At 38.5% G+C, this 14,577-nt stretch overlaps 1 protein-coding gene across 1 annotated transcript; it reads left to right on the top strand.

The window, feature by feature from the left end:
- Positions 1 to 133: 133 nt before the first annotated feature.
- On the top strand, positions 134 to 11,856 carry LRIT3 (leucine rich repeat, Ig-like and transmembrane domains 3). Its single transcript, XM_059471370.1, has 4 exons — positions 134 to 249; positions 1,510 to 1,988; positions 9,499 to 9,804; positions 10,793 to 11,856. Exons 1-4 carry the CDS (start codon positions 134 to 136, stop codon positions 11,854 to 11,856), a joined length of 1,965 nt encoding a protein of 654 aa, XP_059327353.1.
- Positions 11,857 to 14,577: the final 2,721 nt, after the last annotated feature.

Genomic DNA, 14,577 nt, shown 5'->3' with positions numbered 1-14,577 from the left:
AGATCTGGGCTAATCTGTTGTAATCTGCTGTTACTAAATGGATGGCTACATTCACATTTGTAGCACACTGCACATGAATGCCTAGGAGTAAAGCTTTCACATTTCTTCATGTCAGTTCTTCTGGGAGGAAGCCATGTATCTGTTTATTTCCTTCTACCTCCTAATGAGTTTTTTTGAAGACGTTCATGGCTTTTGTCCTTCACAATGCACTTGCGTTTACCATGGCAGAAGTGATGGCACTGGAACAAGGTATATATTTTATTATTTGTTATATAGGGCCATTTATAAGAAAAAGTGTTGAAGAAATTGGAGATAACATTCTCAGACATTGCAAGTTATTTCTAGCATAGTTGCAAGGAGGCATATTTTACATTAGCACTCAATGGCTAGCAGCATTCCTGAACAGGAGCAGATGGTGATTATGGCTTTGTACTTAGCAAATAGCTACTCTAAACCTTCATTTTCTGCAGGAGGCAATTTCTTTCTGCTCCATGATATTCCTACTATTGCAATGTCCTTTCTATTTCTACAAACTAGTTAACTAGTGTAAGGATTCTGGTTAAATAAATACAGTAGTTTCTTTTCCTTTTTTTTTAAATCTGCAGTAAATTATGTAAATTTTGATAGTAAGAAGATTAATTTGAAATGTGGTGACCTGGTTTTGTCGTGTCAATTTTAGGAGATGCTCTTTGTCATTGCTATTTATTGTCACAGACTATCTGGAATAAAGCTGCATGAGGAAAAAGTAAAATAGAGAAATAATCTAGAGAAAAGCGGGAGTAAGTTAAGGATAGACTTATTGAAAGCAGAGGATCTTTCAAGCTAGTATGTGCAAACAATATACCCCAAAGAAATTGTTTCCTGAAATCAAATAACTGAAAATGCTGAGAAATCCCATTTCACTGAAAACATTGTGAGCAGAAAGTTCTTTTCATCTCTATAAAGCAAGTAATTTGTACATAGACATCAACAAGAGGGCCAGAAAGCTCTTCTTTACTGTATTTTCTTTGGTATATTTAAAATTTTCAGTTGATTCCAAAAGGTAAGTATGGAAAATACTTTGCCTCCTCATCATACAGAAAAATTAGAGATTAGTAATCTGAATTTTGAATTTTAATATTTTTAATTAGGGGCGTGCATTTCCCACTTGAGACACATGCATGTATTATTCCTTGTACAATGGCTTCTGTCTTTCAGTTGTCAGTAGAGTGAGGGGTGGATAGAGGGTGGTGCTTATATACTTTAGAATAAAGCAAATCTAGGTTTCATGTGAAAGGATCAGTTCTGGTTTGTATTCTTTTTGTCTTTAGAGACTCCATGTTTGTGGAGTTTGTTCAACTTTTAAATGCAGAGGACTGTTATTGATTTCTGTGTTCTTTGTTCTGTTGTAGTGTTGCAGAAAGCTACAGCATTTGCATTTAATTCTGAAATTCAAATTTCTGCTAAATAAATGCAAATATGTCTCTCTCCCTCTTTTTTTTTCCTTTGTTTTTCCTTCCCTGTTGCTAGATCTGTACTCTGTAATGACCCTGACATGTATGAGATCCCTGTGAATGTTCCTGTGGATACTGTAAAGCTTCGTGTAGAGAAAACTGTCATACGAAGGATTCCGACTGAAGCCTTTTACTACCTGGTAGATCTCAAGTACCTGTGGGTCACTTACAACTGTGTAGCCAACATTGATATCAGCAGCTTCTATAACTTGAAACAGCTGCATGAGCTCAGGCTGGATGGTAATCTGCTCTCAACTTTCCCTTGGGAATCCCTGGCTGAGATGCCCAATTTACGGACTCTTGATCTCCACAACAACAAGCTGACCAGCATTCCCGCTGATGCTGGCCGCTTCCTGAGAAACCTCACCTACCTGGACCTATCCAGCAACAAGCTGACCACCTTGCCATCAGACCTCATGGACATTTGGCCCCCCTTCTCAGGAGCTATTGTGTCCAAGAACACAGATATTCTGGTGACGCAGAGAGTAATCTTGGGTATGTTGAGCAGCCCGTCTCATTCCTTACCAAAGTATACCTGAATGTTAACTTCCAAGGGAGAACAGTTAGAGGACCAGCCTAGGATTCAGGAAAGGGGGTTTTACCCAGGTTACTCTTGTGGTTTGCTCTGTGCTCATTTGTTTATTTTCTACTGGTAACAAAAAAACATAATATGAAGATGGTGACCTCCATGTGTGTTGTTACCTCAAAACTATAAAACTGAAGTAAAAGCTGTGAGAATCCAGATTGCAGGAATACAGGCCATTCGGTAGCTATATAAATAGAGGACTTATATTGTGTTTCTGATGACATTTCCCTCATCTTTCTTTGTGTTTGCAACTGTAAACATGTCCATCTGCAACTGCTTTTTTCCAGAGACTCCCAAGCCAAGCAAGCAGCTAGAGCTGATGCTCTTATAAAGCCTGTCCTGTGACCCAATGCTGCAGATAGTGTTGGTGGCTTAGAAGAGGGCAGCTCTGGTCCCCCTGGGACCTCTGCTGACCTTGCATTACTCCAAAGCTGACTGATTATCTTGAAATATTTTGCAATTTACATATTGAATATGAGAGAAAATAGGAGTCTGATCCCTATTTATTCATGGTACTTTATTTTTTAGTATCTAAGGTAAATATTTAAGAATAATTTGGTCAGACTGATTTTTTTTTCATAATTTGATCCCCTTCTCTAGCATGCAGTTGCATCAGTTCTGTTTGTGGCATTGTGCTTTATCTGATACTTTATCTCCACTTCCAGGTCTTGCCAGGGTAACCCCTTTCTCTTTTTGAGTCTCAAGCTGGAACAGTTCTATCAATACTGTTCTTCTCTATCACTGTTTGCACAGAAGTGCATATTTTGATGTGTTTGTAGTGCAGCAGGTGGAAGGGAGGAAAACCATCTGGCTCTATCTACTGCAGTAATTCTATAAGCACTTGTAAAGATCTGTCCTGCATTGTACTGCCCAATATTTCCAATTCTTGATCTAAACTCCCATTTGTTTAGCTGCTTTGTTTCACAGCAGAAGCTGCAGCTTGAAACTCTCATTCAGAGAATATTTTATATAAGTAATTTAATAGATGCAAGTAGGCTGCATGGCTTCATAAATATGGTAACTGTAGGTTTGCATGATAAAGGGTTTTGGTTTATTCAGACTTTAAAAAAATAAAAGACTAAAAGCTGTAAAAGTAAGTCCATCTCAGTACTCCTTTCCCTGTCCCCACACTGAAGACTACAGGAGGCTGTAAAGTGGGAGCTGATTGTGCTAGATCTAATCTTCATAATCTCATGTGGGAGTCCCAGAGATTAATTGGTTTCCTTATCCTACGTAGCCCTCACCACTTCAGGCAAAACTAAAGGAACTGAGAAAATAAAATAACACAAAAATCCACCAAAAAAATCTTAAACCCTCACACACTCTTCTCTCCCTTTAACTCTGGGAATCATCTGCAGCCTTCCTTGGTGCAGGCACTTTTCCAGCCTCCTGTAGTCCTGGCAAACCCTCTGGTGCCAGCATTGAGTTCTTTGAAGGCTTTGGATGTGACCTTTGGACTATTTTCTATTATGAACTACAGCTGGGTTTTAATACAGGCCTCCAGAGAGTTACACACACTGGGTTTAGACAGAACCTTTCTTCTCCTGGTTGTTTTTTTCCTGTTAGGTACTAAGGAAGGCTCTGTGCAGCCATTATAGATTTGCACCTGTGAATACAAAATGCCAGGTGGTACTTTCCTTGTTTTACATTGAGTAAATTTACCTTGGGTAAGCTGTGAATCAATTAGCTGAATTCTTTTTTTTTCATGGACATGATAGTTTTCCTATGGGGGTGTTTTCTTATTCACGATAAAGTTTCTTATGTAGCAAGCAGACAGACAGTGCTTGCTATGTAAGAAACTTTATAGTGAATAACAAAACATCCCCTTTCTCTGGAGATTAGAAAGTGCAGTGCTCTTTATGTCATGGGTTATTTTGACAAATTTATTTAGACTCCATTTGGTATTAGTGCTTCCTTTCTGATGGCCCTCCTTTCTCCACTGGGCTTGCTGGAGAAAGAAGTGCATCCCATCGATATCCTCCTCCTCCCCTGAGCCAGATAGGGATCACAGAGATATGTGGTCAGGAAGGACCAAGCCTACAGGGATACAGGTCCAGAGGAGCTAAGCCATTCTTCTAAAGTCAGTGCTGTTCTTAAAGCTGTGGCCAGAGCACACCAGAGCCTCCCATGGGCACCTCCTCCAGTGCTTATCTGTCTGTCAGGGTAGTGAGAAAGTTTCTCCTAATATCTAACCTCAATCTGCCTTACTGCAAACTAAGCTGATTACCTCTTGTCCTACAGGGCATGGACATACAGAAAAACTAATCATCTCTTATTGTAAGCTTTCAAAGGTTTTCCTTCCCTGCTTGCCATCCTAACTAACCACACCATTTCTTTCACCAGCTTCTAATATAATGTGGAAGTTTTTGTGGGTTTTTTGCTTGTCTGTTTGGTTGGTTTTTGTTTGAGTTGGGTTTTTTTTTTTAAATTTGGTTTGGTTTTGTTGGTTTTTTTCATTTGTTTAGTTTGGCTTTTTTTTTTTTCCTGTGTGTGGTATTTTCATTTTATTTTCATTTTCTATCATAGTTACTCGTTCCCTTTGGACACCTTTAGGTTGAAAAAATGTTTCTCTTAAAATGAGATGCCCACAATTGCATGCTTTGATGCCCAAGAGTGTTCTATGCACTCCAGCCCTCTCTAGGGGAGCATTCAGCCTGACCTGTGTACCTGTATGGAATGATCACTGCAGCCAGAACTCTGCTGGAAGCTGAATCCCATTTCCCAGAGTAAATAAATGCTGTTTTTGTCTAGTCAGGAACACAGCAGTTGGATTCTAATTTGTATAATGAATTATGACTTGAGCTGTCTTCACTCCTGGTTCTGGCAAAACAAGATTGTCATGTGCATGTAATTAACAAGATCAAAAACAGCAAGGCCCTAAACTCATATGTTTGTGCAAATGTATTTTTAATTTTTTTTAATACCAGGAGGCAATTTTATCTTCAGTGTCTTGACTGAGCATCAAGACAGTTGCTTGAATGAGAAAGTTCAGGTTCCCCATGTTTACTTCAAGGACTCTTGGAGGAGCCAAAGGCTACTTTTGCTAGAGGACTGGAATGTTGACATCTCCTTATTCCAGTTCATCATCTCTGTACTAAGAGGTTTGGGGTTTTTAACTACTTCCCGCTGTATGATGTTCCTCTGTGTGTGCACTATGCTAAATGAAAGAGGCTTGGGGAATGATTCTTGGCCCTTTGGCCAAGTGACTCCCTCTGGCTCTTACCCACACAGTTTAGGTGCAGCTCTCTTTAAAGCTGGCTGTCTGTTCCGCACTTTGTGAGATTTAGCCCTTGGTTCTCTGCGGGCTCTACAGGATGCTACAGTGACTCTCAAATGTAATTCTGGGAATGGGGGTGTTTTTTATTAAGTCTAACCTGCCTGAAGTTATGTGAGAATTGCATTGGAAATCATTCATCTTTTGGATGATTTCAGTTTTTGGAATATGAAATAGCAGGGATATGTTGTATGTCTAAAGGGCTGACAGACATGCAGAATAGTTTGGAGGTACAAAACCTGCTGCACTTGCTTTGGGGGAAACAACAGGATAGAGAGAGCCATCCTTGGTGTGGTCTCATCCACAAGCCTTTCAGTGAGCAACTCCTGGAGTGCCAACTGTCCCTGGACTCATGTCTGGCTTTGTCTTGGAAAGTGCCCTTTGGAACAGCTCAGAACAGAGCTGTGGAGTGAGCTGAAAATTAAACAGTGCAAATGACTGGGTGAATTCCTGCAAATTCACTGGTGTGAATTCCTCTGGCCCTCTTGGTTACCTCTGGAGCCATAGCCCGATACTTTGATCCAAATTACAACTACATTTCAGCGCTGGCTGCTGTACAGATATTTACATTTCTGGCAGGAATGATGGCAGTAGTTTTTTCCATATGGTGGATTCTAGTGAGTCATTGAGAGGAACAGAAGAGTCCAGTATTTGACAGAGTAGCAGTTATGTGAGATCTTGCCTCTGTTGCGTGCAGAGGTGCCAAAAATCTGGAATACTGCAGGTCCATCAGGCTCCCTCCTGTTAAACTGAGCCACTGGGTAGAAATTGCTTTTCCTGAAACTACTCCCTTAGCAATTGCCATGTGGGGAAAATACTGTGACACAGTGTTGGATATGGAATTTACTCTTTAGAACTATGGATCAAAATGTGTAGGTTCAGTTGGAAAGAGCCTGGGGTAGGCTGGCCCAAGCTGTGGTGAGTATTTCTATCAGCCCAAAACTTGAATAGTTTACATCTTGCTATTTTGCAGCAAATAAAAATCAGTAGGTTACACAAGTTATGGTCTGGGTCTGGTTACTGATTAACAAAGCAAATTTTGCTCATAGCTAAAGTCCATATTGACACAGCCCAGGGAAACCCTGCTTACTGAGGAGACTACAAAAATGTGCATGCACAGGCACACATATACATAAGTTTGCCATTGTACGTGCAAGCATACATATGAATGTGTGAGAGTAAATATAAAATATGCTAAATCTAGAATAAGGGGTTTTAGAGCAATTTATAATTAATAATTAATATTAAAATAGCACTGCATTGGTATATCACTGTGCATAAATATTTATCAATGTTTGTTTTACCTTGGCCAGTATTTCTTTCTCAGATCAACAAGCTGTCTTGATATTTCTACAAAAGAATCCAGGGTTTATAAAGATAATCTCTTTCCTCAGATATGTGTACCATCAGAGATTTATCATTATTTTAATTTTTGCTTCTTAAGAAATTCTTTCATTAAAGCTCCCTAATATTTTCAATTTTCTAATTCTGCCCCCCCATCCTTTTAACATTTTCTTTATTCATTCATGTGTTTGCTTTCACTTCTAACATCTTGTCAGCACAAACTATTGAATGAAGTTCAAAATGCCCCTTGTAGCTTGGAAACTAGGTTTACATTCACATTTCTGTTCTCTTCAACACTAACTGAAGTATAATGAAATTCAGTGTTTTATCTTGCTTCCAACTCAATAGTGTTTTCATCTTTTCATTTTTAAAATTCACATAACTTGATGATTTACAATGGCTAGAAATAATGTGAATACTGTCAGGTACTGGCAAAACAAACTGAGGGGCTGTGCTGTGGGGGCAAGGAAGGAACTAATGTAGCTGTATCTATTATATTTGTTTGTATAAATCCTGCTTCTTTAGGCAGTTTCATCAGGAAGCATGATGGATGGGGAAGATGAAGTGGCTGACTGACATAACTCTTCTTCTGCCCTACAATCAGATGGTCAAACCTGTGTCCAGGCTGGACTTCACAGCCATCCAATCTAAGGACTGTTCATTGTTGCTTCATCATTCCTTTCATTTTGTCATTTTCTGATACCTATTATAATGACTTGGGCTTTTCTTTAGGACACTGGGAGAATATGCAAGCTGTGTAGGTATATATATTAGGAAAAGTTCCTTCACTGAAAGGGAGCTCAGGAAAGTGGTGGAGTCACCATTCCTGGAGGTATTTAAAAGAGATGTAAATGTGGCCCTCAGGGTCACGGTTTAGTGCTGGACTTGGCAGTGCTGGGTTAGCGGTTGGACTTAATGGTCTTAAAGGTCTTTTCTAATGTAACCATTCTTTGGTTCTATTTCAAAGGCTTTGAGTGCTTCAAGTAGGTTAAAAACAGTAATAAACCCCTTCCTTTCCTGCAGTAAATTTCTTAACATAGTGAGGAAAATTGCAAGAAAGTGAGAAGAAAAAGAAAATTACCAGAGCATTGTCTCTGACTACAGAGCCTCCCTAATTGAAAAGATGAGCACAAATAGTTACATACCTGTGCCTGATTGAGCAGAAATTCTGTGAGCACAAGCAGTTGATGTACCCAGATATAGAAAACACTTGGATAGTATCTTTTCTCCTTATAAATTTGTGTGTGAAGTTCACAGGCAAAATTTTTATGTTTTGGAGATTTTTTTGAGGAAAAGCAGTTGCTCCTTTCCTCACTTTCCTTTGACTTCTCCTTCTCTGTTCCCCATAAACAATAAGTAGTGAATAGATGTAAAATCTCTTCTGTCTGGAAGGGATGAAATTGGATTGTGATGTCAAAGTCATGGAATCTCTTCAGGTCAAGTGTTGTTTTAAAGAGCAGAGATTAATAGGGGTTTACCATAGTTTTAACCAATCACTACCATTGTGCTTAAAATAACCTAATCTTGGTCTGGTCATAAAAAGAAGAAGTAGTTAAATATTCATGTATTCTTTCATCTGCAGGTTTTCCAGAAAAACCCACGATTTTTTCCCATAGCTGTTTTAATGATTCTTAAAATTACACTCTGAAAAATATTTGCAGGTGTTTAGGGCTCTTTTTTCTTTCAATACGGGTTTGACTTATATGACTTGTTTATTGTACTGATCAGTAAATTCAGTAGTGAGGAGTCCTTGCATCCCTTATTTCAGACCATAAGTTTTGTTTATTAGTAGTACTTGGAGAAAACGAGAAAGGCATATTCAAAAGTATGAGTCCAATAGGAAAATAATTGAACTCCTGAGTGATATGCTGTGTCGTATTTTACCTGGTGAAGCCACTGTTACTCTATGAAAGTCAACATAGTGGGGCAATCAATACCAGCTGAGGATTTAGACTGATAGTCCTCAGAAATGGTTATTCTCTTCCAACGTCATAAATTCACAAAGAGGGAAAAGCTTCTAATTAATAAACTGGAAGCAAGAAGCAAATGTTATTGGCTCTGACAGAAGAGAGATGGGCTTCTTCTGTGCCATCATAAAAATATTGTAGTCATTATGTTGTGTGTGCTCCTTCCTATTTTCTACTCTTCTGTTATTCTTCTTGAATATATTTCAGAGGCTGTAGTGAAGCTGACTTCTAACAATACTGGTGTGGTTCAGAGCCAGATAAAAATTTTGTTGGCCTAAAACTTTTTCTCCTTAGCCTTTATCCCTTTTTCTCAAGGGGCAGAGATGTTGGTGTAAGCTCTAAACCCTTAAATCATTGTATTCTCCTCAAGCATTGAAAAAAGGGTCGGGGAAAGTCAAGCTGTCAGAGTCTAAAGAAGGACTAAGAGGAGAGGAGAGTGACACGAAGCAAAGAGAAGCTGTCTTTCCAGGAGGAACAGGCTGGTGAAAATGTACCATCAGTCTTAAGACATCTTTTCAAAGTGGTCTTAAATGTGGTAGATAAATAGCAAAGTTAAGCACAGGTAATGCCAGCACATCACTAAGCTCCTGTAGACTTCTGTGAAGTTGTTTAGTTTAATGAACATTCATACTGTTCTCCCTAACCTCTGAGAATATTCCTCCACCAATCAGCTGAACAAAAACCACAAGTTGAAAGAGAAAAGATTAGCTCATAATAGGTCCAGGGTTGTCCTTGAATGTATTTGGTGATAGTCATGTGTCATACTGTAATCACAATATCCATATATTGACTGACAAATTTGTTTTTCTTTCCCCACTTCCCTTCTTGCCTCAGGTTTTCAGGACAACCCATGGTTTTGTGACTGTCGCATTTCAAAGCTAATTGAATTTTCCAAAATTGTGGACACCTCCGTTGTACTTCTTGATCCATTGGTTTCATGTAGTGGACCTGAGAGCCTGGCAGGAATCTTGTTCCAGAGAGCTGAGTTAGAGCAATGTCTTAAACCATCGGTGATGACCTCAGCAACAAAAATCACCTCCCCACTGGGCAGCAACGTCCTTCTACGCTGTGACGCCACGGGGTACCCAACACCACAGCTCACTTGGAGTAGGTCAGACAATATTCCAGTCAACTACACAGGTATAACTGCTCTTTTATAGGAAATGGGAGAACCAAAAATTGTTGTGTTGCTTGTGCTTTGAGATCACTGTAATGAGTAATATGTGTTGTGTCAAGCTGGCAATTGTATCTGTGCAACAGCTGTTATGAGATTCTCTGTCTAGTTCTGGGTCTTACCATATCCAGCAGACTGTTTTGGTTGTGGATGTGGTCTGTCACAAGAACATTGTGTGTGGAAGGGAGAAATGGGGGAAGGACAAAGGGAAATGGAGTTTGAGTTAGTTGGACCCTAACTCAGAAGCTAGAAAGGAGACTTTTTTGCTGGCACCTCTGTTTAAAAATATTCATGTTAAAAAGCCAGTGAGGCCATAACTGAGCAACTTAAAACTCAGCATTATAAACATAAAATTTTCCAAATTCATGTTTTCTGTGTGCAAATGATGCAAGGCATCATTGTCTGACGTCATTCTAGCTGCTATGGCAGATACTTATGCAGTAACTTAAATGTAAAAAATGCTACTTGCTAATGCCAAGTAGTCAGGAGTTATCATAGGTCTGATGAAAGTAAGAGAACTGAAATATCTTAGGACAAAGGAAATTTCCAATAGAATTTTAAATGGGTAGCATGATAAGTGTCACAGGAAGTCAGTGGGTCTTGTATTTAAGAGTCAGTAGCAGCTTTAAGACATTTGATTTCGATTTATGTGTTTTTTTTTCTTAGTGAAATTGCAAACTGTATTCTGATTACTCTAGACATTTATTTCCATTTGACCCAAGCTGAGCACTTCTATTTAATAATAGAGCACGGCTGGGAATTCTATAGTTTATTTTGGAGATTTGGTTTAGGTTTTGTTTTTTTGTTGTTGTGTTTTTTTGACTGCTTGCGTTTCATTTTTAAAATTTTCATACATGTAATTTCTTCTGGCAGAAAGGTAAGATGTATTCTAATAATGTTTAATTCCCCTTTACTTCCCATTCATAATGTTTTACTCTTTGCATTTTTCCATAGTAATTCAAGAAACTCCTGGAGAGGGTGTCAGGTGGTCCATAATGAGCTTGACAGGAATTTCATACAAGGATGCAGGAGAATACAGATGTAAAGCCAAGAACTTGGCAGGAATGTCAGAAGCTGCTGTGACTGTCACAGTGGTTGGTGTAGTTACTACAACTGTGTCACCACAGAAGTTTGGGAGGAAGCCAGAGGCTGAGAGGCAGAATACAACTCAGGAGGAATCCAAGCAGGAACCCGAGAGGACAACCACACCTCTTCCCATCACATCGACCACCACAGCTCTGGTGAGCACTGAAAGATCAACCAGCATGACACTTACTGACAGAAAGCAATCCAGGCTCATGCTAGATGGAAAGAAAGTTTCAAAGGCAGTGACAAATGGAAACAGAAAGCAGATTGGAGAGTTAAGCAAGAAAGGTGAGGATACTTCATTGAGCACAGCAGATATGGCTGAGCAAAATGTTACTGTGAAGAACCTAAGAGTGATCAGTGAATCTGATGAAAGAGTGACCTTAACTTGGAAAACTGTCAATGCCACAGGCAATTCTGCTGTGACTGTGTTATACTCCAAGTATGGTGAGAAAGATATGTTGCCTCTCAGCACTGATTCTAACAAAAACAAAGTCACAATCGATGGTTTGCAACCTAGTACTCAATATATGGCATGTGTCTCACCCAAAGGCGTGCCACCTACAAAAGAGCAGTGTGTTGTTTTCTCCACTGATGGGTTAAATGATGAAAGCAGCTCTGAGTTTTCCATTCTGATAGTGGGCAGCAGTGCAGCATGTGTGGTTGTTTTACCTTTGATATTTTTCTTACTCTACAAAGTTTTGAAACTTCATTTGAAACCGAAATCTGCAAAGGAAGCTGAACTTGCAAAAGAGACTTATGTGCAATTTGAAACACTGTCGCTGAAGCCGCGAACACTGGGTGCAGGAGACCAGCTCTGGGCACGGAGGTACACAGATGAGTCAGAAAGACTTCTCCTTTGCTCTAGGTCAAGCATGGATTCTCAAATGACCTTCAAAAGTGAGGGCTCCAGGTCTGAGTATCTGTGCTGAACACGGGTCAGGGTGGAGATGAAATAAATAATAGGTAAAATTAATTCAAAATGGCGATGCTGTGTCTGGAAGCAGGTTGATGCTAGATGGTGGTCAGAATACATTATCTGATGTAATAGAGTCTTACTGGGTGGTGGTGGGTAGGAGGGGGAATAGAAGAAAAATGTTGCCTGTTTATTTTCTTATTTTTTATGTTTGTGATTTTGGATGTGAAGGAGTGATGTTCTTCCAAAGAAAAATACAGCGTGAAATGGCTCTATGGTTAAAGATATTTTTTAATTTTATTAAAACATTTCTGTTTTCTCTCATTTTACCATATGATGTGCTAGTGGCATGTATCAAACATGAATCACAATCTTCTCAAAGTTGATGTACTTCAACATAATAGGAAAACAGTTTTAATACTTCTATTGTGATCAAAACTTTATTTGAATCTACAACTTTTCTTGTATCTTGGGTTGAAGTATTCTCAGTCCAGTCAAGACAGAAGTCACAGTTTATGGGCTCTTGAGAGGTACAATACACATCTTATTGTCATTTTGCAGATGTTGCCCTCTTGCAGAAGGGCAAAGAAGCTTCTTTAGTGTCCTGAAGTAACTAATTAAGTTAACTTACATCAGATGATCTTATTGCAAAATCTCAGCCTTAGAATTTACTTGGATGTGTCTGTCTACATACCTCAATTTCAGAAACCTCTGTACAGAAAATTCTGTGGTACTGTGTAATACAACACACACTCTTATATGTAAATATATGACACAGATATTGCACAGTATTATGTACTACACTGCAGTAATATAATACCTTTTGAAAAAAGTAAGAGGAGTTTTTGTCCTTGGGACATGTTGGATGTGAAGTTTAATGAGCATAGTGAAAATTAATTGTGAATGTGCTTCCCTGTGTTTAAAAATCAGAAATTAATAGTAACAGTGAATTCAGAATTGCCTGTTAATGATAATAATGAATAGTCTATTCTGAGGCTGCTTTTTTTAATGCCTAAAATAAATAAGAGAACTTTTGTTGTTCTAAGTTCAGATATTATATTTAGAAGTATGTATGAATTGTGAGCCCTGGTTTTTCCTGAAAATTACAGCTGTGTTGTTTTCTTGGACCTTCCTATGCCTAGAGGAACTGTTTGTTTTGCTAGGAAACTGGGAATTGACATTTTCCAGAGGGAGAAATATTACTCAAAGCTACAAACCAAAGCTCAGTTTGTCAGCTTCAAAACAGTAACATTTCTCGTTGTCACTAACGTAGGATGAAGTTTTGCCTGCTGGAATGCTGACGAGCTTGTCTTGTAAGGCATAGCTTGGTGAGAGGTGTCAAAAAGCCTCTGACACAAAATCATGGCAGGAAATGAACACACTGAAAAATCTCTGTAGCACCTACACCATGGTGTCCAGTGACCAGGATTAGTAGAATGAGTATTTGAGACTATGGGGGCTGTAATAAAAAAGCAGGTGGGATTTTCAAAAGGGCAAAATTAGCTTGCCTACTTAGATTGATCTTTGGTGTTCCTTTCTATGTTACAAGCATGTGTGATTAAAAATCAGTCTTTCTTCTTTTTCTATGAATAATTTTGATTGCAATGAAAATGGTTTTATCTTTCTAAGCTGTTTAACTTTGGCAGGTTTGTTCCTTTTTTTTCTTAATTTAGGATTTTTTAGGGAAAAGAGATTCTCGGTGCGTCAAAACCAAGGTTCATCTGACACGTTAATGACAAACCAGGTTTGTGCAGGACCTGAAGTCTTACAATATTTGCCTTCTATTTTCCTGATAGACAGTACAGTTGGTAGTTGTTGAAGGTTTTTTGTTAATGAGAACAATTGTTTTGACTTTTCTTTTTTTCCTGGAGAGTATTTGATTTCAGGTTTCAAAGCTCTAAGTCTGATTCTGAAGTTCACTATTAATATCATGTGACTTGCAGGTATCAAACTGAGGTGGTGCACAGTTCATTGGAGAGAGACCTCACTTGGGAATGTTAAACCAACCATTGGGTTTGACTAATCCTTGTGTAATTAGCATGTCCTAAAGTTAGAAACTAATCTCTGGCCACATGGGCTATCAGTGTATCAAAGATGAAATTTACTATCAAGAGCATGTTCTTTCAAGAAAACATGCTATACCTTATTTTTTCCACAGTTCTTGTGATAAAAGCTTTACATAATCCAGACATACTTCTGTAACCCATGTCAAAACACCAAATGTGCTGGGGAATTTTGGCAGGAATTTGACACATAGCGCAAATCACACAGTAAAGACATTTGCACTATCACCTAGAATTGGTTTAATTAAAATGGTGAAGAAATACTTTGCTAACAGATGTAATTTTTTATGCCAATTGTTAATGATGGAACCATTGTGAGATACATTTTGTAACCCATAATCATTTGTATAATGTCTTCTGAAATGCAGCACTGGATCAAGCATTGGTGTGAACAGTGAGGACTATAATCTGTGTAGGAAAATTCTGAGAGATTTTAGCCTGTGTTTATGTGTCACCTTTCATGTATTTTGCACTTTGTTTTCTGAATTCATCCTGCTTTTCCCAAAAAGGTTAGACATCTTTTTATACATTACCTACAATGGGTGTGTCAAATCTGGATGACTAATGAAATAACTGAGTAATGTGAGCTGAATTCTGAGTAAACCTCATTTTTACTTAGTGTTTTAGTGAGCATAGTACTTATCATAATACTTTTTAGTACTTTATCATATTAA

Source organism: Ammospiza nelsoni, chromosome 4 (assembly GCF_027579445.1).
Source record: "Ammospiza nelsoni isolate bAmmNel1 chromosome 4, bAmmNel1.pri, whole genome shotgun sequence".
NCBI classification, from domain to species: Eukaryota; Metazoa; Chordata; class Aves; order Passeriformes; family Passerellidae; genus Ammospiza; species Ammospiza nelsoni.
This window is presented reverse-complemented; position numbering and strand designations above follow the sequence as displayed.

Bases quoted from the DNA above. Each gene is read 5' to 3' on its own strand.
- LRIT3 (XM_059471370.1), top strand. From the start codon at position 134: ATGTATCTGTTTATTTCCTTCTACCTCCTAATGAGTTTTTTTGAAGAC. The intron at 1,989-9,498 runs GTATGTTGAGCA...TTCTTGCCTCAG, and splicing joins GACGCAGAGAGTAATCTTGG to GTTTTCAGGACAACCCATGG. The intron at 9,805-10,792 runs GTATAACTGCTC...ATTTTTCCATAG, and splicing joins TATTCCAGTCAACTACACAG to TAATTCAAGAAACTCCTGGA.